General features: G+C 35.6%; 2 protein-coding genes and 1 pseudogene across 6 annotated transcripts in view; 2 read left to right on the plus strand and 1 right to left on the minus strand.

Moving 5' to 3' along the window:
* Positions 1 to 1,628: 1,628 nt before the first annotated feature.
* LOC120103866 (protein YIPF1 homolog) lies at positions 1,629 to 7,555 on the minus strand. 2 transcript variants are annotated; one of them, XM_039132502.1, is made up of 7 exons: positions 7,168 to 7,555; positions 6,770 to 6,812; positions 6,574 to 6,642; positions 5,320 to 5,479; positions 3,629 to 3,902; positions 2,522 to 2,769; positions 1,629 to 1,804 (listed from the first exon to the last, which is right to left on the minus strand). In XM_039132502.1, exons 1-6 carry the CDS (start codon positions 7,219 to 7,221, stop codon positions 2,578 to 2,580), a joined length of 792 nt encoding a protein of 263 aa, XP_038988430.1. In that variant the 5' UTR covers positions 7,222 to 7,555; the 3' UTR covers positions 1,629 to 1,804; positions 2,522 to 2,577. The 2 variants fall into 2 exon arrangements, with proteins under 2 accessions (XP_038988430.1, XP_038988429.1); XM_039132501.1 differs by having other exon boundaries at positions 1,629 to 1,861; positions 7,168 to 7,552.
* A 3,045-nt stretch (positions 7,556 to 10,600) lies between these two features.
* Positions 10,601 to 17,640, plus strand: LOC120112738 (annotated as a pseudogene).
* Positions 17,641 to 23,202: 5,562 nt separating this feature from the next.
* The window catches only part of LOC120112739 (delta-1-pyrroline-5-carboxylate synthase 1-like), a 30,096-nt gene continuing 26,690 nt past the window's right edge, over positions 23,203 to 26,608 (plus strand). The window contains exons 1-5 of one of the 4 annotated variants that reach the window (XM_039132506.1): positions 23,203 to 23,411; positions 24,309 to 24,380; positions 24,495 to 24,598; positions 24,755 to 24,857; positions 24,985 to 25,146. In XM_039132506.1, coding sequence (XP_038988434.1) covers positions 23,361 to 23,411; positions 24,309 to 24,380; positions 24,495 to 24,598; positions 24,755 to 24,857; positions 24,985 to 25,146 — 492 coding nt within the window. In that variant the 5' untranslated portion in view covers positions 23,203 to 23,360. Of the gene's footprint in view, positions 23,412 to 24,302; positions 24,381 to 24,494; positions 24,599 to 24,745; positions 24,858 to 24,984; positions 25,147 to 26,608 lie in introns of those variants that run through there. The other 3 variants (XM_039132503.1, XM_039132504.1, XM_039132505.1) reach the window with 3 other exon arrangements.

Below are 26,608 nucleotides of genomic sequence, written 5' to 3' on the forward strand. Positions count from 1 at the left end.
TAACCCTAATGAAATAAGAATTTTTCATCTATTAAAAAAACTCAAAGTATTAAGTATTCATCTCTGTATTTTTTTTCTCTAATTCGATGTTTTTTTCCTAAATTTTATCTGATTTAAATATTAGAGGCCCTCCGTTCCGGCAATCTTCATTATTCTTTTTTTTTTCGTTATGTGCCATTATTATATTGGATTTTGGGCGTCTAGGATGCCATAAGTTAAGATGCCATTCAAGTGCTTGCTTATCGATTTAATTAATGCTGGGTGGTGACATTTAAGATCAAAAGCAGTTGAAGGAGGTTGGAATCCGGTCAAAAGGTGAAATACTTGGGAACCTGGTGTATCTTTTTTACTATTTATTTTTTCTTTGACGCATATGGATGCATGTTCGCGTGCATTATATTTTACTCGATTGCCTTCCACCTTCCGCAATTCGATGAGTATATAATTTCTGAACTCGCGGCAACATCGTACCGTTTCTTCCCTCTTTTCTTGAACCCTAGACCTTTGATGGCCTACTGGAAACAGAAATATATACGACAAGCGCCGGTCCATTGTATATAATTTTTTTATAAATATTTTTCTAATATCTGCTTAAAATTTATATTTACCTTTACACTTTACTTTTCACAATTATCTCTAATATAATAATTCTTCTAACACCATTAATAAAAATCATATTTATTATAATTAAAAATAAAAATAAATTTAAAAATTATTTTTTTTGTCCCATCGCAATCGTCTTATAAATTTTTTTTTTTTTGCATATCTACCTATCAAGAATATTTAAGTTATTTTAATTTAAAACCGTTAATTATTTAACAGTGTTAGATAGCATGAGTACTTATGCAAAAATAAGGATAAAAAAGAGTATGATAGCCAAATAAGTGTTTTATGAGAGTATACATACAATTATTAATTTTCGCAGAATATTCGTACAAAATTCAATATTTAGTTATTTTAATTTAAAACCGTTAATTATTTAACGGTGTTAGATAGCATGAGTACTTATGCAAAAATAAGAATAAAAAAAAGAGTATGATAGCCAAATAAATGTTTTATGAGGGTATACATACAATTATCAATTTTCGCAGAATATTCGTACAAAATTCAATATTTAAAAAAGTATTTGTGCAAAAAAATCCTTGTATATATCATATATGAGTATAATTATTTATATGTCGGTCAGCTGTATATTAAGCTGAGAAACAGAGTAGAAGCATTGCTTGATGTTAACATGCGCAATTAATAATTAGTTTTTCTTTTGTAACTTTGGACGTAAGAATGTTACTGTGTTAAGCTCTTACATAGATTTCTGTGGACTGAAATTTGTATTAGCAACCTTTGGTGAAAGGAAGAAGGCCCAAATAAGTGGAAACGACACATTAGTGGTCTGGCGTTCTGTTTTCCTTCTGCTCCGCGACTTATTCCCTGCGCTTGAAAATCAAATTCTGTTTTGTGGTTTTAATGATCTAATTTCTTGTAATATTTATTATTTTGTAGCACAAATATTAGTTGGGCACCTAATCTCCTGTTGTTATTCCCGACCTAGGGGAAATTCCAAGTAAAACAAAATTTTCTCTAGAAAAATAAAGGGGAAAAAAAGAGTGTCCCAAAAAGGCAATACCATTGAAACATAAAGCAGAAGGATCCTGTGCACTACAATTGCATTACATGAAAATAGAAGCATCATCGAGCAGACAAATGCAAGTCGAAAGTTTATCAAGTCTGTCAAAAAAAAACATCTCACTGCAACTCCACGCATCAAGGTGTTCACATCATCTCTTTTAGTTTCACCCACTCTTATCTGTACAATATATGCAGCATACAGGATGGGGCTAAGGGGCATTGCCGTCAAAGTCATCTGGTAACAAGTCAAAAACATACTTAGTCATCAATGAAGCTCAGATGTACTAGTTCATAGAGTAAAATTGTACATTTTCTAGACAATATTTCGCAGATAAAATTCCAAATAGATCATGAAGAACATTTTTGCATATTGGATCATATCAAAGTAAAATTGGATTTCTTGAGTTTGGGATATTCCTGATGAATTCAAAAGATTTCATTAAAATCTCTGCACTTGACCTCTAACAGAGAGTCCAAGACATGGAGTGAACAACATGATCATGCAAATATTTTGCAATGCCTTGGATGCAGCTCAGTAGCAACATTGATGGCAAGGAGATATATTGCAACAGTTTGAGGTAATTCAGAATTTACTGTTCCTAACATCATAAATGCGATCAAGAGGCCAACTTATTTGGAACAAATGGTTTATATACTCAAATAATATTATAAAAAATTTATACTGTAGTGGGTAGGGAGTAATAATGCCAAAAGTATGCAAGCTTAATAACATTATGAAAATAAAATGCCCTTAATCATGATGTGATACCTACCTGAAAAATGGTGTTTGCACAAATTCAGCAGCAGTATGGAACTCCCTTTAGTATTTCATACAGGAACAAATGATGACATAATTCAATCTACATTACATGCATCATGGGAGTCTGGAGCTTACCTGTACATGCTGCTATCAAATATGCTGCATGGCAAGATACCCCTGGACATACAACCTCACACGAAGAAAAAAATTTTGATGAAGAGCGCTAGAGCAAATTGCAACAACAAGGCACTAACAATTAAAACCATCAGATCACTCCCGTCTGTATAAGCCTTTAAGTTTAGTGCAACGAACCAAGATGATGCAGCACCAGCAAGAATTATGACGATCCATCGGACGATCTCAACAGGAGCAACCAATAACAACTGAAATATCAGTTAAGAGAATTCATAATTAGCTGATGAGAAATTGATCATTTTCCTACATTGGAAATAATTTTTACAGTACAACTGGTTTTATGCATAATTAGGATTGCAGTTGCTCTGCAAAATGAGCATAATTTTGTACATTTCCACCATATCTGTTCATCAAACATACACTCAACGATATATAGATATATAGCTATGGCAGTACAGTACAATGGAGTAGGGGAAAAATGCTTGCATTTGTCATCCTAAACATTGTCAATGGATTTGAATCAATCTAATCCATCAGATTTAGAATTCATGTCATGGAGCGGCAGGAACCCAATTATTATTGTTGGACAGCCTGGTCTAACTTCCAGATCAAATATCATGGTTCTAGGCAGTGAAAAATTAATAGCTAACAATTGCAAGGAAGTTCCTAGTTCCTAGTGTGATGTTTATCTTATTTAGGGCCTATTTGGTTGAGTGAAGTGGAAGAAAGTCACCTTCAAAGTGACTTTTGTCCACTTTGGGCATTTCACTCTGTAAGTGAAAGATGTAAGGCACTTGGCCACTAAAGTAACTTTCATCCAAAATAATGAGAAAAGGGGGTGAAGTGACTTTAAGCCATCCAGGTTCCAAAATCACTTGAAAGCATCATGAGTATAGCCTCCCCCCCTCCCAAAAAACAAAAAAAGGCCTTCTTTTCCTCTAAACCCGCATCATTTTTAGGATGGCTTTTGGACTAACAGTAAGTGCTCATTCATTTAAATAAATCAACAAAAATTTAACTCAACTTGGATGATGAGTCTGCAAGCAAAAGAAAGATTTGAACAGTAAGCATCAATAAGAGACATAAGACACGTATCAAGAAACTTACAGAACTTGGTAGAAAGATGAACAGCGAGTAACCCCACATACACCAGAGACGTATGAGGCTTGCATTACATCCAACATACTGAAGCAAGAAGTAAAATGCAACTGGCACAGCAAGTGCATAACCATATATGACACATGCTGCCCAATCTACATAAGTGACGTCAAAGTTCCATACAATATCTGGTTCATTTCTTTTGCGCATAAGATAAGTTGCACAGTTTCCAAGGGCAGCAAGCATGAATACCAATGTAGTAGAGATCCAAACAGGGCCATACCTATAAATAATCATGTAAGCCACACAAAAACTTGAAAAAGGGGGGAAATATAAATATTTTTCTGCTATTAAATAAGTGCATTAGAATTCATTATATCGGTCGCTGTCGACCAGCAAAGGACAGATCGACTCAATGACCAGGTCAAATAGGCAATGTTTAATTGCAGAGAACGAGGGAAAAAAAGATGATTTCAATTATTGAAAAATATGGAACAATGATCTAGGAGAAAATGCAGCCATATGCTAGTTAAAGAGGATTACAAGAAGCTAAGCACAGGTGAGAGTGGAAGGAAGTGGAATAAAACACTCTCAATCATTTAAAATGTGACTAGACTAAGACAAAGTTTTTCTACAAATGCATGCTCAACAGACAATTAACTTTCTAAAGAAGAATGAGTTAACATTTTAATAAGGCAATACTGTCTGATAATCAAAGAGTTAGAGAAATGACGTATATACACAGATTAATTTAATCATTGCATCACAACATGAACCCAAATTTCAATAGCTTCATCAAAGCATATTCAGCAGTAAAAATAAAAATGTCCCTATAACCAGAAAAAAAAAAAAGCTCATTGTCTACATTTGGATGCCGAAAAGCTCACTGGGGGTAGATAGATTTGATGATTAATAACCACCCCAAAATCATCTAACCACCCTAAAAGTTGTCTGCTATTTGATTGGCATTCCAATGGTGGGACAAGTTGTGCAAAAAGTGAAAAAGTAAAGAGAGAGAAGAGAAAGCTCTAGCGGTTAACTTTATTTCACCCTCCCCCATAAGATAAATTTAACCAAGTTAAGTGGCTTTTGGGGGCATTGACCGAATAACTTTAACCCCCAAAGCATTTGTCTGGTTAAACTGATAACCTGCCCTTAACCAGCAACCAAACACCCCCTAAGGGATTACTTTCAGGACAAAAGTAAAAAAACAGTGAGAATTTAAGTCAAATTTACCAACCCAGATCAGGAAAGGAGCCTGAGGGTAGTACTAGTAATAACAGCAGTTAATATGTAGGCATCAAATATGTATGATCAAACCTGACAATTTCTTGAAACACAGTTTTGACAGGACAAACTTAAAATGCTCATAAATAGACAAGGATATGGTAATAAAAAAAATTGAGATATTTAAGCTTTGGTTAATATATATTATAGACATTGACAACATGATTTCCTAAGTATAAACAATTTTGTATGAGCGCAAAATAAATCTCATATCCAGATATACACAAGAGTCTTAAAAATACTGGCTTCTATTTCAATATATATTATGAAAAATACACAGTAGTAGAAGGGGAGAACACGTACAAATAGGGGAGAACTGTATATAAAAAAACTGCTTCAAAGGAAAAACATCATCAATGGTAAATTGTAAATCATACACAAGTCGGTAACAATTACAGGGGAGAGTAACTCACAGATCAGGATTGCCATCGATCTTCCTTGTAAAATCATTCATGGGATACACTGAAGTAATGAGTCTATCTACCACAATATCACTATCGACATTGAAATATGGGGTGTACGATGAAATGCTACATGCTCCTTTCCAACTGCTTGTGGCTTGCTCATCTCCACCTGCATCGACAGAAAAATGTTCGATATAAACAAGCATAGATAGTAAAGAAAGTCGCAACAGATATAAACGAGCAGGTACAAGAACATACAACCTTGTTTCAAATCATAATTAATACTGCAACATATTTTGGATAACAGCATGTGATACATCTTTTCCATACCTAAACACATTACAAGATTGAAAATGGACATATGATAAAAGGGCATGCATACGTAGCTGTAGAATATACCTGCTTTTGTACGCCCTTAGTAGGTGTAGAAATGTATTTCTCAAAAAACCAAAAAAAAGTTGGTGCAGAAATACTGCACCTGAATCCACATTAAGATTCATGCCAAAAGTAGTTTCCAAGAACACAAATAGAAGTCTTTGAAGAAAGCACAAATCAAGAACGCAACCCCAATTCTGGCAACAAGTTTCAGCTCTTGCTTCAACATGTCCAGAAACTAAAATTCTGATGATCAAAACTTGATAGTTGTACAGTGACCACTTTCTGTTCTCAGCTATCTTCCCTTCTCATGGTAGGGACATTCATCAGACACCCTATTGTGGTAGGAACCCTCCTTAGACATTCTCTTGACGTAGGGAACCTCTGCCAGGTGCCCTTCATCATTTTTTCCCCTCAATTTTTAGCAGTATAGACTAAATTCGCAACCTCAAGTTCCAGAAACAAACACTGCAAACTCACCACTTTAGACTTCATATATTTCAAATATATTTCAAACATAGGATGAGGCATCATCTTGAAGAAGATGATAAAGGTTATTTAAAGAAGTTCTAGCAGTAAGTATAACATGTCAACGGATATAGAGAAGCTAGGTTTCAACAACAAGCACAAACAATTCCAGGATTGAATCAGGCATGATGCAAATTCTAAACAAACCCGAGGCACCCATAATAATTTGGCCCTAGTCGATAATAGAAAATAATCCATGTGACTGTTATCCATCAAACTGATCATCAATACTAGTAATAAAAAGAAATGAGATAATTGACTAAAGATTTGCAGGTCTCGTCACAACAGTACCCAACTTTCCAGGCCCAATCCAGCCATTACACATGATATTTGAACAAAACTGTTTAAAAGCATGCATACCATATGGACTCCCAGGGGCTTGATAGCCTCCATTAGCAGGCGGAGAGTTTTGCAAGTTGGCAGTTGAGGCTGCATATATGACCAAACCGAGTCAAAAATTGAATTTAAAAAACACGGAAACTGTTATTTAGATTTCCCTCGCTAAAATTAAACGGCAAAAATATGCATAATTAGTTCATAAAAAAGGCATTATTACATTCACGAGCAGCGCCTCCTGTTTTATCTTCAGCTGCCACGGCCTGCACGCAAATTCAATTTCGATCAATGCTGATTCAAGATTTATAGGAAAGAAGACCAGTTCATATCACTGAAACTAGGTTTCAGTGAGAACAAGATGGGAGGCGCAAGAATGATTTCTTTCGGTTTCTGAGAAAATACTACTAAAGAAGATCAAATAGAATATGTAAGAAACGAGGGAGAAGATCAAATCCAACAAAGAATAAAGACGAAAAGTTCTTGAAAAAGAAGAAAGCGAAGAAAAGATCATACCACCATGTGATTAGAAGAATCCATGTTCTTCTTGAAAAGGAAAATCAGCGAAGAAATCAAGCAAAGAGAAGGAAAACAAGGGGTGGAAGAGGGGCAGAGGCGTACGGGAACGGAGCCGAGCAAATGGCTGGTAGGGAGGCTCGTGTAATCTTCTTCCATGGCGGAGTAATCTCAGCAAAAGAGAAGCAGAATCAACGTTGTCTATAGATCACCATTTCCGAGCCGAATCGGAGGCCTTTCCTTCCTCCCGAGCGATATCTTTCAACCGGAAGAAGCGCCAAACCGGGTTTTCTAATGCATCATACCCTTGGTAGGTGATTCATGGAAGGCTTTATTGCCAATTTCATCACTGACGGTTTGCAATAAACCGGAACGGGGTACGTTAAAGCCTTAAAGGGTAACCAACAGGTACGGCCCCAAGTATTTTTCCCCTCCCCTCGCTTTCCTCTCCCAATTCCAAGAGAAAACCCTAGCCTCGATATCACCCCACCGACCCCTTCTTTCAGACTGGGATTCTCTCCCGTGCTGCGTACGAGTTGGTTGAGCCGGACCTAAGATGTGGTACCGTGTGGTGAGGCTAGGAAACTTCATTGAAAGCTAGGATTTTGGGAACGAGGACTGGGATGTGTAAAAAGGTTATCACCTATATGCGGCCCATTCCTATTCATCTGAGACAGTGGTCAGATCATTCATGCCTATCGAGAGACCAACAATGCTGCTCATTGAATTACCTTCTTTGAAGCTCAGAATTTTTTTTGAAAGGATCATGTGTTTATTCTCTTTTTTTTTCGACAACTTTTTTTTTTTAATTTTGTTAGCTACACTTGTACATGTTTATTGTAGGTCGTCGTCGTATCAAAAAAAAAAAAAAATTCCCTAGCGGAAGGCAAAACATTGTGGGCAAAAATACAATTTGATGTGGACATATACTTAAATAAAAAGTGTGAAATGGTTTTTTTTTCCGCATGGAAAGCGAGGGATGGAATATATACAATATTAAGAGGAGCTTTTGTATGTGAAATAATATGTGATTGGCAAACAAAATTTTATTATATAGCAAAAATATGCAGGCAGCTAATATAGTACTCCCTAGTATTTAAATACCACATGGATGTGATCGTTACACCAGCTCTAATTTTTATCTTTTCTTTAACAAACTTGTTTCCCTTTCATCTCCATCCCAACCATCTCCAACCACTATTCCATTTTTATTTTTTATTACTAGCCTTTTGTTGATGTCGATACAATACCAAGACTTGCAGCAAATTCACAAACAAATGTAGCAAGATACGATGAGAATTATTAAAAAACTAGAATGATTTCATAAGATGCATTGTAGCAGGTGAAAAACGGAACTCTTTTTATCTTTTATGAGTTAATGCAGAGTATCCCAATTCTCTCATCGTCGGGTGCGTATTTAACTCATTTGTAGCAAAATGCAGCCATATTGCACTACAACAATGAGAGGAAAAATATATTTAACGCACACGAGATCATTTATAAAGCATATCCAAGTTCGAGAACTATTATTATTCTTGAGGGGTTGTTTGGAAACTCGAACAAGCAGCAAAAGAGGCATTATCCAATTACGATCACGACAAATAGGAATCCTGTGAGAGGGATAGACTGTGATAGCTCAGGAACCAAACAACTAATCCATAGATTTTCTTTGAAAATAATATTCTCTGAAATTAATTCCAACAATTAGTAAAATAGTGAGGATGGAATGAGTGTAGGAATCAATTATTCTTTTTTAAGGGATATAGCAAATCATCCTTTCAATAATTTTGCAATATCCCAAAATATTAGAAAAAACCGATCCGATTCTGATTCCTTGGCTCCCCCCAAACTCCTCCGAATTTACTCTCATTCCCATATATTTTTAAAAATTGAAGGCTTGCCAGAAAGATTTTATAGGCCCGATAAAATTTTCTAGCATCCAAACATCCTCTTATAGATTTTATTAGGAAAGTGAAAATCTCCATTTTCAACCCAACATTATTGCCTTCTTTTTATTACTTATCTCTTTTTTTCATCATTACATATAGCATTAGAGCTCGGCATGTAACTTCACTCGTGAGTCACTTTTTTTTTGCAGTAATTAGCGTTCTATCCCAAAAATAACAATGTGCCTTTCACTCTTAATAACATGAGCGCATACAACATCCAAATCAAATTGTAATTCTTTTTTTGTGTTTATAAGTGTTAGACTTTAGTTGCAATAATGTGGATACTCATAAATGTGACTCCACATCTTTCTCTCTCTACTTGCCCTCCCCTCCGCCGCTTTGGTGATTATAACTCTATCGTCAAGTGATTCTAATTTTATCTATATTTTTATTGTATTTTTATGATAGTTCCTGCGCTTTATCTATTGTAGCATGTATTTTTGGATACCTATGAAATATATTTTTTCCATGCAGACCAATGAAAATGTGGACCCATCATATCAATAAGTTAACTTTTTATTTTTATTATCATATTTTTAACTATCACTAGGTTACTGTTCAGATTACAGATCTACCTCCCACATAACTGAATGATAAGAGGAGATCCAGCCTTATTCATTAAATGACAGTGAAACTAGAAGCTAGCAATTAGTTTTCTTATGTTTCCCTCATTTTAGCTTTTCATCTTTATTTTTTTATCAGTATTTCATGAGATTCCACGGGAGAGATGACTTGGGAGATGGTGTTAAAAACACTACCTGTTGTTATGAGAAAAAAATGCCTTACAAGTCCAAAACATGAAAATCATTAGTTATTAGTTCATAGATATTATGATTAAGGAACAGCCAATGAGGAATTTGAGCCCAACAATTAAGAAATCACTCAATTAATCTGGAATTATTCCAGAAAAAAAGCTGTCTTATAAGAAAGTATATTATAACATATGGAATTAATCTGAAATAACTTATTACAAAGCAATTTATTCATCCATAGCTTTTGATATGTCAATGATACGATTAAATGCGATTTAACGGGGGGAATGAAATGCTGGTTATGCTGGAGATTATCATATGGATCATTTTTTTTTTTTTTTGACTGCAACGAATGATTCATACAATACTTGTACAAATATACCTAATAAAATTAAAAAATAAAATATTATGGAGTTATCGAAGCAGCTCTTCATCTTCTGCCCATGAGTGCTAGTTTTTTTAATGCCGAGCATTTGCAAAATCTTGGTCGACTTTTTTTTTGATGATTTTTTATTGGTTATCTTTGGTGTCAGTTCCCTCTTAAAGTGACATGTCTAGAATGTGATTCCTTTTTGTTTTTTTTTTTTTGAGAGGAGCTTGGAATGTGATTCCCCATTTATGAGATATGAGATGTTTTAGGCACTCAAAAAAATTCAATTTTACTTTGAAGAGAATTTTTTTATTTATTTTCTAGGAGTGCTTGGAGATCTGTGCTATGAGCGACTCAACGGTCGATGTCCCGAAGAAAAGAACGATCATTCTCTTGCACCAAAGATACGACCCGAAACCCCACTCCCTACGGAATAAGCTTTTTTTTTTTTTTTCCGTAACTCCACTTACCACCTCCACCGCGAGCCCATCCATTCATCTCTTTCCTCCGCTCCCGAAATCTTTATTCATGGCCGCCACCACCAGGACTCCGCTACCGCGTCCTCCCGATACGCTACCGGAGATGTCTCCGTCACATTCTCGCCGATACGCCCGAAGCCCCGCCCTCCTCTCCCTTTCCTCCGCTATAAAACCCTTCCCGAAGGTAACGTTTCGCCATCTCCATCTCCTCTCTCTCTTTCAAACACTAGCTCTCCCAAGCTCACACTTTTTCTTCCCTCTCTCTCCTCTCAAAGTTCGAGTTTTCGATTGGGAGGCGTCGCGCGAGCTGCTTCGTCGTCGCGAGATCCGGCACGGCGATGGGGGAACATGCCGTCTCGGATGAGAGGATGCTGGTAGGTGTCGCGCTCCTAGTGGCGCCTGAGTGGATCTTTTTGTTGGAAATTTTTTGTTTTCTTGCTTGTTCTTTTCTTGTTATTTGATGATCGAATTGGGACTCAGGTGATGGTTCCGCCGCATCCATTGATCAAGCACTGGATCTCTGTTCTCAGGAACGAGCAGACCCCCTGCGCCATCTTTAGTGAGTAGTTTTCCGCCTTCAAATCTCGTTCTTTTCTTCCTTTGGAGCCGATTACGCAAAAGGAATTGCTTGATTTTTCTAGCAAATATGTCTGGATTCACTGTACAGAGTGATAGCACCAATGAGGGGCTAGAAGTTGTTTCTTTACGTAGAATGGACATTTAATTCGAATCTGAAATTTCTTGTGGAAAATCTAGGAGTGGATTATATATCATCTCATTGTTTGCATGCAGAATACTATTCATGACTGATTTTTTTTCTCTGTTTCTGTGCAATAATAAATTTTTTGCAACTTGTGGGTGTCTAATTATGTTTATATGAACTACGAGTAACGAGACTTTATACATTTCAATGGGTAATAGCATATCATTTATTGAAACTGCTATTCATGAAATTTTGTATCTTTGGGAAGAAAAGACTACTATCATCCTTGACTTTGACAGTAATGTTTTAACATTTTTTTATCTATCGTATATTTGATACTGTTGCTGCTAATTTTACGTTTAACATTGATACATTCTTTTTCAAATGATGCAACATTACTGATTTCTGCATGTAAGGTGATGCAGAGAAATAGCATATAACTGTTAGAACCAAAGGCACTGCATTGTTCGTTTCTGTAATTTCATTTGGCACACCTAAATGTATTTTCTTAATATATATTTGGCACAACTTAATTGTTGCAACTTGTTATAGAGAGTGCCATGGCAGAACTTGGGAGATTACTCATATACGAAGCTTCAAGAGATTGGTTGGTAAGTATACTTCTCACTCACTTCATACTTTGCATGAAGACTATAGTCCAAGCACATGGTGTGTACTTATCAAGTGAAGAATCCATGACGACTCTAAATCCTCAACCAGGTTTACCCATTCCAGTCATCGGCATTGATATATTAGCTTTTGCATGCCACCATGACTTATCATGTAAAATTACTGAACAGAAAATGAGTAATGTCTTTTCCACTTCAACAAGAGGCGATTGGCCATTAAATCAACGGTCATCATGGCTAGACTCTCTCGTAAAGATCCAAACTGATGTGATATTTCGCAAAAAGACTCTTGCGCACCTTTTGAATCCAAACTTCTTACATGTCGGATGGTCTTACCATTTGCAAGCATCTATTTTAGCAAGTAATATATTATAGTTCCTTGACCTTCCATCCCCTATCCTTTCTAACAATGCCTATATTTTCAGACACGTTAAATGCTAGTATGGGCATAACTGACATTTAATGTTTTCCTAGTTATGGACTTTGGCAGAGTAATCTAGGGAAGAAATGCTAGTACTTGTTCCCACGCTCAAGTGTGGGCTTAAAGTATCTCATTGGCCTGCTATTGTGTGTTGAACATGTAATTTCAATTACTTGCATGGTCTCCATGATTGTGCAAGTGTTCTTGTCCAATGAATGTTCTTCAGTTTGTCATGGAAGTCTGTTATCACGGGCATCATTCTGAGAGGGACATACATGCAAAGCATGACGCTCTAATTTCTTTTTTATTGTATTAATATTTAAAAAAAATGTTTGGTAAGTAAACAGCAACTGGACAGCAAGCACCACAAGGAAATTTTCGATGCTGCAGTTGGAATCATAATCATTATCATTATTCTAACTGCTGGAGTGAAGCTTTGTTGTGTTGCTTCAATTGGAAAACATGAATATCTCTTTATTTGGAACAGTACGATCTGCTGGGCTTCTGAGTGACCAGGAGATTGTCCCTACATTCTGAAGCTGCAATGATTAAAATGAAATTTCAAAAGCCCTCTTTAATATCAATATAATTAAAGATATATTGCTTCTGGATTTTGATTGCTTTGGCATTATACTCTACATTATATCATGGGATGTGGCTGTTTGGGTCTTTATCATACACTAGTTTCTAGATCTCTTGTTCCTCCGTTATTGGTCAGGTGTTAGTAAGCCTAGCAAGAACACAGTTCTCACTGAAAAACACAAATTAAGTATGTGTTGTGCACATGGTTATCTTTTCCAGATCTTTGACAATTGACTTGTTCTCCTTGCAGCCTACAATTACGGGAGAGATCCAGTCACCAATTGGTCCTGCTACTGTTGAATTTATTGATCCACGTGAGCCTGCGGCGGTCTGTTCTCTCTCTCTCTCTCTCTCTCTCTCTCTCTCTCTCTCTCTCTCTCTTAACTGTGTCTTCGATTTTAGCTAATTTATTAGAAACAAGAATATGGTTGGCTTGTCCCTTATTTTTGAATTATTCCTTGCCATTCATAGTTTGTTAATTGAGCATTCTCTTGTGCATGTTTTGTTTTCAAATTAGCAGGTCATTCCCATCTTGAGAGCTGGTCTTGCTCTAGCTGAGCATGCTCCATCAGTTTTGCCAGCAACAAAAACTTACCACCTGGGTAAGGAGAGGTTCCTTTATTTGGATTTGTTTAGGCTCCTAATATTGTGATAGATTGATATATCCTGTGTTAACGTTTATGGCTCTCCAGATTAATGCTCTGTGATACAGTTTTGTCATATGCATATTGATCATGATAAACATCTATACTTGCTATTTAGGAATTCTTTATGCTGATGACATTGGGTTTTAGGATCTAAGTAAACTGGATTAGATATGGACTCCTTCAAAGTGCCAGTCTTAGTTTTGTTCATTGTTCAGTTATTCTGAAGCAAAGATGGTACTCGCAATATTGGTTTAAATCAAAAAGCTAGTGAAAATCAGCTGACAGTCAACTTGATGGTTATGATGATGGAAATAGTATAAAAACTAAATGTAAAACCTCATTTGTTTCATAACAGTATTTGATTTATATGTAATGTTTTTGCAAATGAAGGAATGCGCAGGGATGAGGAAACACTACAGCCCTCTGTATATCTGAACAAGTAAGAGCATATCTTCCTTGCCTTTTCTCTTATATTTGTAAAGTTTGAAAATGTTTATATGGGTTATCTTGTTCTAGTGGTGTCACCTGGAAAGTTCAAGGTTTGAAAACCTAGTTACTCGAGTGTACTTATTCATCATACAAGGATAGAGGGCATGGAAGGATTGAAAGTTTCTTTGACTGGGTTCTTTGAATTCACCTTGTAATAAACCCCCTTATTTTTTAAAAAAATTTAGCCTATCAGTGTCTTTCCTTGTTTAACTTTGTGCTGAACTTAAGTTGCATGTTTATTTCTTCCAATTGCTATCAGTTAATTCTTGTTTTCATTTTGTTGACAGGTAAGTTCTTGCTTGCTTTGCTAATTTAATATGATTTCTACCAAAATACCATCACAACAATTTCACAGTTTCCCATTGGTCATAACTCCATTATCCTATTTTGCTGATTGAGGACATATCCTCATTTGCAATGCTCGTATTTGTTTCAATGATGGCATCAGAATATCTTGAAGCTTGACAACTAGTTAGCATAGAGTTGTCTATTAACTATGCAGGTGATTGAGTAAAACCTTACCCTAGCCCTTGGCCATTGGCCTTTTGTTGGCATACTTCCCTACCTGTGTGAACTTTGTTGTTTTATGCTATCAATGTGAAATTGAATTAAGTGGGGAGACTTAAGTAAAACCTTCGTGCAACAGCATAGCAAGTAGGATGGTAGCTGGGTTGTTTGTCAAAGGACACGAGGAAAGAAGGGAAAGACCTGAAGAAAACCTAATGCAAGTCATGATTCAAGGATTAGGGAAGCTCAGTTGAAGAAATGACATTTTAGGGATAAAGTAAATGGTAAAATAAATGAACAGGGCTTGTTCGTTGTTGATTGATTCATGGTTTTTACTTTGTGATTTATTTATATATGAATTCATTGTTACTTAGATTAAATAGTTTGATGTTCTTCTGTCGTGCAACAATGTCAGGTGTCCTGTACCTTTTTCAGAAAGGGACAGCTGGGTTTTCTTCATCATGTCTGCTTTATTTAGTTATTTATTTTCTGTGTTCCTTAATGCAGTGTAGTAGTATCATTCATTATCCTGACACATTTGGCAGTAGGTGGTTTTGCAAATAATTGAGGTATATGGTATTACTAACTCACAAACTGGGTTCTGGTAGATGATGTATTTATATTCCTTCGCTCATTTACTGCAGCTTGCCTGATAAATTTCCAGAGGGATCTCGTATTTGATTGTGGCAATTTGCATTAGAACCATAACAATTTGATTCCAGTTCTCTGTGGAAAAAAGAATTAGAGCCATGAATAACAAGACTTGTAAAATCCATATGGGATCAATTGGTTGAGCCTCCATAAGTTTTGGTCTAATTAAAAATATGTTCCTCATTCATGGCAAACTTTATCAAATTAGAAAAGCAGTTCATTTATTTCCCTTTTACTTTTGATATTTTTTCACTAAATAGAGCAATGAAGCATACATGAACATGCCTGGCTTGATTTAAATGATAGATATTATATCTAAAAGTACATTTTTCTGACCAGAACTTTTATTTGTAGAATAATTATAATGTCAATCAGAGGCAATTACCACTCATAGTTAGAAAATTACATTCGATGAACATTTTGTCAGGATACTGCATTTCATTGTTTTATGATTGTTAGAGAGGCTGGGCTGGCAATGCGCTAATATATTTCAGCTCTTCAAAATCAAGAAATATTTAAGACTATGACAATCTCTTTGGCTGAGGGGTGAAAACTTTTGGAGTTATCATTAAAGGAGAGTGGGAAGGCTCCTATCTTATTAGCAATTTTGAGAATAGTCCTTTTTTTTCAGTGTATACAATTAATCATCAACATGATCATGATCATTATCATTGTAAATCAGTCCTTTCGATCAAAATGGGATCAGATTTGGTGTCTATCCTTTTCTCTAATAATAGTAAATTTAACCTTTGAAAAAAGGGTATGGAAAATAAAATGGGAAAACTTGCTTGCACCTCTTAGGTGAACCCAGATATGGAATAGTGTCAAAGTTCTTTTCTGTCGACAAAACATACATAGGAAAATAATATTTTACTTACATGGTGTAGTGATGATATTATTCAATACGGAGTCTAACTTAGTTGGGTTCCATCTCTGAATCCAGCTAGCATATCCATATGTTGATTTACTAAAGACGGATTCCTAGGATTTGGTGCAGAGCTCGTGTAGCGACCTAATAATGCTAACCTTGATGTTTTCCTGAATTGCAGGTGGCACAATAGTTGCAGCTATCGAGTTGTTAAAGGATCGTGGAGTTGACAGCAAGCAAATAAAAATTGTAAGCACACTAAAACATCCTTTCAGGCCACGTCTACGTATCCTATGCATCTTATTTCTTTGTACAAATCACCATCTTCCACTGTAGATATCAGCTGTTGCTGCCCCGCCAGCATTGCAGAAGCTCAGCAAGAGGTTCTTAGGGTAACATGTTTACCTGCTTGTCACACTAATCTGGGCTAGTTGTTTATCGAACTGATGCCAGTTCTGTTTTCAGGCTTCGTGTATATGCAGGAATAATAGACCCAGTTGTGAATGAGAAAGGGTATAGTCCTCTGATCAGTTTATGCATTACAAAGCACACGGACCGATGCTCGCACACACAGCACAAGAAGCAGGCTTCACTCATACACACACAGTATAAAATTTGTCTTGCATTAACATCTTAATATATATGCATTGCCAGGTTCATAGTCCCAGGGTTGGGAGATGCTGGGGACCGCAGCTTTGGTACCTGAAACTTTGCCTGCTCTCGATGTAGCTTCTCTTGTCTTCCCAAACTATCAGAGACTTTGAGCATGGTTTCTGCCAGTTTTTTTAATGCTGAGCATTTGCAAAATCTCTGTCGGCGCTCTTTTGATGATTCTTGTTGGTTATCTTTGGTGTCGGTCGAATTTTTCCCCTCAATCACCTCTTAGAGTGACATGTCTGGAATGTGATTCCTCTTTTTTTTTTTTTTTTTTTTTTTTGGAGAGGAGCTTGGTATGTGATTCCCCATTTGGCATTTATGAGATATGAGATGTTTTAGGCACTCAAAAAATTCATAATTTTTCTGGGTAGTGGCGTGCTTGTCACGTGATTCCATTTTAGGTTTTCTTTGTTTTTATTTGGTAAACTATCATTCTAGGCTCTAAGAATAGGTAAGGATGTGTATATAAAGGAAAATCTCCTCGCTATAACTAAGAAAAGTTGGAATAATTGATTGATTAGTGAACATCTAAAGTCAAAGTCACACTCCAGGCAAGAGTACTAGAGATTAGAGGGATGAGGTGTTAGAATTGGGTGCATGCATCATGAATGCCCAAGTCAATCAAAATTTTTTTCTGAGGTCGTGATAGGTATGTTCTATTCTACTGCTAAGGTGTTCAAGGCTTGAAGCATGATAGAGGCGCTATGGTGTGTAATACCTTGGTGCTAAAAGCGCTTCCAGTCTCAAGGGCTAATTAGAGCTCAAATACTGAGTAAAATTGTATCACCTCGTTGTCGATGTTTTCCTGTCCGTGCGTGCTGTGGGGTATGGCATGGGCAATATAATTCTTCAGAGGTTTACGTTTGATATACCAAGCTGACCTGGACGTTACTTCCGCATCGTCACCAATATAATTGTCATGCCCTCCATACGCCCAGGAGTTTTAAGTACGTTGGTGTAATAAAGAATTTTAAACAAATATTTGACTACGTGAAATTTAAAAAAAGAAATGCTTAAATTTCATAATTAAAACCATAGCAAACGTTGGCTGTCTGCAGTTGTATTTACAAGTCTGTAAATGAACGAAAAAAAATCTCAGAACTCTAGCAAAGTTGGTTGCAGTTCCAGTTAAGCTTCGACCGTTTCTTCTCCTTCTCCATGAGCCTTCCACAGCTATCATATTCCTTTTTGGTTCCTCTCAAGATACGCCGAATCACGCCGAACCGAGCCCCTATATCGAGCCGACCCAGTGGGGGACCGGGTCGGTTCGTGTATTGTATTCGGATTGGGTCCCAAACCACCCGGAACTGATCTTGAGCTGGCTGAGACCAACCGGTTCTGTTCGAAATCGGTGCGAACCGTCCGGGACAGTTCGCACTGAGTCGGGCTCGTTTGGAACAGCCCCCTTCCCCTTTCTTAGGCATTCCCAACGTTCATTTTACTCTGCACTTCTTCCATTCCTTCCGATGGTGTAAATCACACCGATTCAGTACGATTGAAAGAAGATCCAAGCTTAAATAATGGGTGCTTCCTCTCTCCTATCTCATTCCCTCTCCCTTTTTTTCTTCTAAAAAATAGCTTGAAATTTATAAAATAAGAGAAGATCATGCCAAAATTTTTGATTTTGGTTTGATTTTATGATGTATTGCAGATCTACATGATTATATAAAAAAATTTAATTTTCAGATTTTATATAATTTTTTAAAATTAAAAATATATTTTTAGATTAAAAAATAAATTCGGTGTCAATTTATTAAAGTTTTGATTCAATCATGCACACAGTGGCTTAGGCCTAAGTTTAGAAAAAATTGAGAAATAAATAGCCTTTAATGCCTACCCATGGGCCTAAAAAAATATATGTAGCATCCATTGTTGGGTTTTAGATAGATCTGAGCTGAAATTAATTTTTTAAAATATTTATATTTAAAAATTATTTTTAAATTTTAAAAAATAAAAATATATAGTTAATACCAAAAATTATAAAAAATTAGTTGTATGTATTACATAATTCAAAAGTAATTTCGAAGTAGAAAACATATTTTTTTTGAATTTATGATATTTAAATAAATTTGAATCGTAAATGGGTCAACCAATCTAGATTCGTTTATTAAATTGGTCAAGTTCAGGTTCGGATCTTTAATTTATTTAATCTATTTTGACCTTTTTAATAATTGGATTGGGTCAAGCTTGATCCATTTAGCCTATTTAAGATCTATTTAACTCTTTTAAAGCTAACTTAACCCATTTCTGTCCTGTTTAACTCGACTTACTAAGCCTATTTAAATTTATTTAATCTGTTAAAATCCTGTTGAACCTGTTTAACCCATTTAACCTGATTCGTTTTGATTAATAAATGGGCTATACTGGTTGGGTTAGGTAATTTATTTAATAAATAGGTCCAGTTCGGACCTAAATTTCGAACATATTTAATAAATAGGTCAAATTTGGGTTGGTAAATTTTTGACCCACTATGCATTCGGCCCGACCTAATCGGATTGCCACCCCTATTTAAGATCCTCTTTGAGGGGGATCAATCTTCCTATTTCTCCATAAAAGAACAACAATAGATCTGAATTTCTCCTTGATACAAATTACAAACAAAGTTGTAAAGAATAGCTGGCAGTTGGATTCTTTCTGACCCTTGATACAAACCACAAACTAAGTTACAAAGAACTGTAAAATTCTTATGCGTATATTTGGAATAGACACATTGTACATTGTCCAATAAAAGTCGAATGTTGTTGAATGTCCTCTACTGGAATTCTAAATCTGATACAAAGGTGAAGTTAGCATACCCTATTAATTGTCAAATTGGGTTTCATGAGCAACTTTTGATCATCATATTGACTTCCAATATTGGAATACTTTTGGGCTTGCCTTGTATTTCTTGTGGTTGGGAAAGATTTAGTCATGCAACAAATGAAATGCTTAACGCCTTTATACTTTTTTTGGCAATTACAAATCCATACTAGACTTGGTAAGAAATGGCTATCCTATTCTGATTTAGAATAAGTAACAAGAAACATTACAAAAACACGGGACATGCGAACACATATTGGAATTATTAATTTTCCTTTATATGCCAAAAGATTCGCTTGCACAGAGCTCTTCTCTTTCCATATAAATACCAGATTAATGATGGCAATAATGTGGAATAATGATTTGAAATCTAGATTTTCCCTTCAAAGAAAATCATCAATAGCGAGAAGTATATTCTTTTCACCATTTCTCTAAAAGTAGTTAATACCATTCTTGCATTCAATGCAAATCATTAATGTTGAGAAACGTATTCTCTATTTCAAGGTAAAATGTTAATAATGTAATTCTCGGTCCATGTAAAGCATATGGTTTATTTTCTAGCATATTTTAGTTAAATTTTTATATTATATTATTGATGTAGGACAACCTACCAATGTAATTTACTATAATTTCAGAGATCAGCAAGCGTTCACAATAGTAATTTAAAATTTAATGGTTGCTAATTTTTACTTCACTTATTCGGAGTTAAAGTATGAGATTAATCAATTTAAGAGATTAGGTTCCAAACAAGTATTATGGTTGTTCTAATCCTAAAATAATCTGATCATGGGATGTTGAGAAACTTTCCATTGTTAGGGTGTGCTAATTTAATAATAAAGATTTTAAAAAGGTTGGTAGGATGGGTGTGGAAATGAATGAATATAAGTTCTGAAATTTTAGCAGCAAAGTAAGTTTTCAATGGTATAGATTTCATACAAGAGAATTTAGAACATAAATCGGTGAGCAAATCCAGAAGAAGGAGGAACCTATTACCTATCGGGAAGAAGAGGATTAGAACGCTTTGTTGGTGGATCTTCAAGCGATGACAAAGATGAAGGTTGCTGCGCAGAAAAATCAGCAAGTTGATTTGTTGAATCTGGATCGTTGTGCGTTGGGGATGAATGCCAATGAGATGATAGATGGCTGGATGATGACCCGAGGAGGAGGGTCTGCCGCTGATGCATGAGCTGATGTTAGATCTAAAGATGGAAAGCTCAGATCTAAAGGAAGAAAGGATTATGTGCGGGCGGATGAAGGAGGAATCCTTTGGAGACTAGGACTCTTTAGTTTCAAGTGGATTAGGTTGGCGTGAGGGGGTGGGCGTGAGGACTTCTTTGCTGAACAAAGGGTCCTTCTTGGATGAAACCAAGGGTAAGGCGTGTGGAAGAATGACGTTCTTGTTGGTCAACGAAAACCTCTTAGTGGTTGAGGAAGATCCTATTCCTATTTGGATTAGGATTGCTTGTCGATGGGACGCCTTTGATGCATACAAATCTGATTCCTTGTTGGAGTAGGAAGACACCAAAATAGGAAAGAAGGTTTGAGAGGCATGGAAGAAGAGAAGAAAGAGGGGATCATCACACGGCATGAAGAGAAGGAGAAGGGAGAAGAGAAGCCATGCATGACACAGAGAAGAGAGAAGAGAAGAGAGGAAGCGGTGGCCAAAGAGAAAGGAGTTTTCATTTAAACATCAACTGCTCTAATTCATGAGGGTTAGCTTTTATATAGGCCTTACATCAAGTCAAATAATTAACTAACGAAACAATAATTGAGCCCTAACATATTGGGCCATACATCAAATCAATTAACTCTACCAACATTAGACTATTAAATCAATTGATCACACCCAACTTTGGACCTTTATAATTTAGGCCTTACATTGATCAATTGATCTAATCACTTGACTCAACAATCAAATCAACTCAAACAATAACAAAAGTACAACCAAATCAACTCAAACAAAAGCAACCAGTAATGAAATAGAATAAAAATAACACAGACTCAAATAGATCTAATCCAGGGCCTGACTCAAACCGGTGGCTCAAGATCATCTCTTAGCTACAATGATGTCGATCTTAGGTGCGAACGACAGCGAAGAGCTCCGACGGCTCTATCATATGAAGGAATGACTCAGATATCCTCGTCAATTATATACTTCAATAGATGTTTTAATATATTAAAGTACAATATATTTAATATAATTCATTAGTAAGATATTATGATAATTATTACTCAGTACAATATTCTGATACTACAACATGTATATGATAATAAATAATATACTATACCATTTATTATATGCTAGATTATTTACCATATCTCAACTACATTTATATAATTAATAAAATTTGGTATATCTAATATAAGCATAACAAGTACAAAAATTATTGTACTAATAGCAATAGAATACATAATTATATTGATTGGATATAATAAAATTTATAGCAGATTATGTTATATAGTCATTTATTATTATTGTTCGTGTATATTATTTATTTTTTTAAAAAATATTCAAAACACTTGAAATTCTATATACTTATAATTATACACTATAGTTCTCATCTTTTTATTGATAATTCATCTAATAGAAATATAATATTATTAGAGAATTGCTAAATCATATGTTATAGTTCTAAAATCATAAAATATGCCTTGACAATGCAAACCAGGAGCAAGAATATAACTATGCACCAAATTAGACAACGGTATAATATAGTAGATATAAATCAAGATGAAATCAAAGGAATAACTCAAAAGAGAGGAGGAAAAAAAAACAAATATATGATGATGAAAAAATAAGTCAAACAATATATCTCAATAAAAGTTATATCATACTTTACTCTTCATCAAAGAAACTAGAAACAATAACGAAAATAGCTTAAAAATAAAAATAATCACATACACATGGTTTGATATAGGGCGATCCTTCCGTAGGTATTTGTGCTTAATTGGTTTGGAAGATCAGTCGATTATAGAAATATGAGTTAAATTAGTAGATTTATTAGTCTACAAGGAAACATATTATTTAGATGGTTGAATCAATTGACGTTGAAACATACTTAAATTTATTTTTTATGAATGGAATAAAGACAGAATAACCATAAATAACATAGAATTTCCAAATACTACTTGAAATTTAGAATAACTTTTTAAAATTTAGTATAATCTATGCTCGTCTGTATGTACGTAATTTACTTCATAATATTTAAAATATAATTTAGTATTTTTATATTATATATTTAAAATAATTTAAAAATAAATAAAAAATTATACTTATACATTGCGGTGTACGCGCAAGGAGTTTTCAGAATCCCTGTGAAAGCGGAATGGATCCTAGGGCTAATTTTTAAGTTGGATAAGGTCCACCGTCCAAACGATGGATCATTTGAACCGCCATACGCCAAACCTGTACGTATCGTGCTTTTTTTTTTCAAGGGTAACATGCTACGTGCTGCTCTGCGGTTTCACTGGTTTTTAGTTCAACGGTGGATGCGATGCAAGTGATAAATAAGCGTTGCCTGCCGGGTACGTCACGTGAACTGCTACGAGATTCCGCATAGGTCCGAGGTCACGGAGTCACGGACTCCCCGCCGCGTAGCCCGCCTGGATTGGGATTTATTTCCCACCCTAAAACTCGCGGTCGACGCCGCCGCCAGCTCGCATCCCCAGACCCCATCAAAAAAGGACGCGTCGCAGCGAGAAAAGAGGAAGAAAACTCGGGTAAAAAAACAAGAAAAGAGGCCTCTATATCTCTCCCTACTCCTCCGCTTCTTCAATCTCGCACTCTTGGACGCCATGGATCCCACTCGAGCTTTCGTCAAGGACGTCAAGCGCGTTATAATCAAGGTTCGTCTATCCTTCTCTCTCTTACCCTTCTTTGATCTTCCCCTTCCTCTTTTTTCGATCCTGGAACCTTGATTTTTTCTTGCTTTCTTTCATTCTTTTTTCTTTCTTTCTTATCATTATTTCTTGATGACCGATAACCGTAGTTATGGACTGCAAGAAGCATGATGTATTTGTCTATCAAGAAGGGGGTGGTTCATTTCAACTTGCCCCTGTTTTGTCTTTTCTTTCAAGTCAATGGATTGCTATTATTTTCTACATTGCAGTTGTTTTTTTGTTCAAATTTCTGAGTTCACGCTCTTGATTCTTTTCGATGACGCTGTGATTTTTGTTTACTTCCCTGATATTCACTTTCTTCGTCCTCCAAAAGAAAGCAGTGCCTCTTGTTCTTGATTCTTTTCTAGCATGCAGTGATTTTTTTTTTAGTTTTGTGAAACTTAGGCTCTCGATTCTTTTCTAGAGTGAATTGATTCATGCTATTTTTTTTTCCTTCTGATGGACACGTTCTTGGTTTATTTCAGTTGCTTATTATTGATTGAAGTATTATTTCCTTGATTTATAGTTTTGGATCTGGGCTTCAGAACAGAACTTAGGTACTTCTTGCTTATAGACCTTGTCTCAGTCCCTTCACGGCTTCGATAATATCCTTCTGATGTCTTTCAAGTCGGAATATCCCCTCTCCTTCCCAAATTCTTTCTCATCTTAGTAAATTCTCTCGCAAGGTTATATTTAGCAATGCAGATGATATTTAATGAATGAGAAATTTGGAAATCCGCAAATCACATTAATTAAAAACCTGTTAAGTTTATTCTTGTACGGTCTTTTTGAAAAAAATGAATCCCTAGTTACTATATATTGTCCGACGGCAGATTGACTTTATTATACATATACGTTTTATAGGTGGGGACTGCTGTTGTCACTAGAACTGAAGGGAGACTGGCTCTGGGAAGACTTGGAGCTCTTTGTGAACAGGTATGCTTGAACTGTCCCATGGTCGAATGCCCCTTTCCCTTTTATTGCAAACACTATAGTAGTGCAAGATTCAAACTTTTAGATACTCTTCTTATTAAAATGAGACTTTTTTAGGTTAAAGAACTAAATTCTCAAGGCTTCGAGGTTATTTTGGTCACTTCAGGTGCAGTGGGTGTTGGCCGGCAAAGGCTTAGATACAGGAGACTGCTTAACAGCAGGTCGATACATCTCCTTGTTTTTAAGTAAAGCAAGCATTTTTGATACTCATGATGCCCTCATCTTTAATTAAAATTTTTTTTTTCTCTCCAACTAAGATACTTATATTTTAAATTCTGCTTGTTTAAATTCACTGAATAACTAGTTAGATTTTGCAGCTTTGCTGATCTCCAAAAACCACAATTAGAACTGGATGGAAAGGCTTGTGCTGCTGTTGGTCAGAGTGGCCTAATGGCTCTGTATGATTGCTTATTTAGTCTGGTGTGCTTTTGATCTACCAATCTTTTACAACACATGTTGCTTGATGTCCACTATTGATTGAATATCTTTTCTTTGTTTACATGTCGCCCTAGTTTCTCATAAACTTCATTACAAATTCTTAATGCAGCTAGATGTGCCATCATCTCAGTTTCTTGTGACCGATAGTGATTTTAAGCATCCAGATTTCAGGATGCAGCTTATTCAAACCGTGAATTCATTGTTGGCTCTTAGAGTTATTCCTGTATTCAATGAAAACGATGCAATCAGTTCTAGGAAAGCTCCATATGAGGTACGCTTTTCATGTAAACCTTGAATCTGAACAAATTGAATTCTGTTAGCTTTTTTATAATATCTTGCTGTTATAAATTATTGCTGTGTTTAACTTATTGCTGTCTGCAATTTTACTTATAAATACAAACACACACACACTGCCAGAAGGTGGTAACTGGGAAACTTTCCTGTATACTTTTTAGGGACGACCAGTATGGCAGTTTATTCTTTGTTATGCTTATTACAATATCTATATAAAAGGATGCGGATCCGTTATCTTTAACGCTGCAATGATTCTTACAAGCCTGTACACAGGTTGTAGATACTGAGTTCTGCATATGTGAATTGCATGTACCTTCCATAACACAATGCATATTGCATTACACTTGTTTCCCCGAGTTTCATAATATTGTAGGTTGAAGCTGCAGCTCAAAACCCTTGCAAAGCATCATATGTGAAGTGTGGAAGTTCCAATTACACCATACCTTTGCTGATATCTCTTACCGTATTGTTGCTAAAATCTGCTGACCCCATTGCTGACTGCTGACCATTTCTTTGTTGCTTTTATGTTGCAACTGATAGAGGATATTGTCAGTTATGATTGTTGAGATGTCACTGGAAAATGGTGGTTCAATGAATTTTCATTTGTAATTAGTGAACACTAATCACAGGGACTGTTCTGTTTTCTCTTTCTCCAGATGAAGCTTTTCCCCTCCTGCTGTTTAGTGAAGATGTCTTTAGAAAAACTGATTCTCAATAATTGAATCCAGAACTAATATGGATCTAATTTTCAGATGAGATCTTAAGAAATGATATATATGATTGGGTCCACAATTATAATAGCAAATCTTCAAGGGGAACTATGATCATATATTGGATTATCTGTGTTTGGCTACTAAAAGATGGGTGGATATGTTGAGAACAGTGAGAGGAGGTGCAGGCCAAATTGGAAGGTGCATACTTCAAGGTCAAGAGGTTTAATATGAGAGCTGGAAAGGAAGTCTTTCATGAAGTGAAAGAATTTAATTTTCATATGGTATGGTAAGTTACCATAAGATTTTAATGGATCATGATCTCATTCTTTTAAAAATTGAAGTACATTGTGAAAAATGTGCTGGAGATTTCTAATAATGATGCTCCATGGAGGATAATTCTATGTTTATACTCTTTTCTCAACCAACCCCAAATAGACGAGGAAATCATAATGTTATCGAATTTGAACCCCAACTTAAAATTTTGTGAAATGCGACTACAGATTGTTGAAAGTATTTTGGTAGAAATGTTAAAAACAGAGAAGTGTAACCCTTAGTCAACGTGCATTTCTCTCTATGCAACAGAAGACTACTAGTATGTTGATGTAAAGGGATTGAGTCTCAATAGCTTCAAATTCAGGATGAGCGTTCAGAATGGGTTTCCAGAAACTTTGAATATGGCATGCTTTGCTTACATAGGTCATGGAAAATTTTAGATAATATGAAATT

Source organism: Phoenix dactylifera, chromosome 12, assembly GCF_009389715.1.
Source record: "Phoenix dactylifera cultivar Barhee BC4 chromosome 12, palm_55x_up_171113_PBpolish2nd_filt_p, whole genome shotgun sequence".
Classification (NCBI taxonomy): Eukaryota; Viridiplantae; Streptophyta; class Magnoliopsida; order Arecales; family Arecaceae; genus Phoenix; species Phoenix dactylifera.

Coding starts and splice junctions, on each gene's coding strand:
- LOC120103866 (XM_039132502.1), bottom strand. CDS start 7,221: ATGGAAGAAGATTACACGAGCCTCCCTACCAGCCATTTGCTCGGCTCC. Junction 6,813..7,167: donor ATTTGCTCGGCTCCGTTCCC/GTACGCCTCTGC, acceptor ATTTGCGTGCAG/GCCGTGGCAGCTGAAGATAA. Junction 2,770..3,628: donor TCATCTTTCTACCAAGTTCT/GTAAGTTTCTTG, acceptor CTGATATTTCAG/TTGTTATTGGTTGCTCCTGT.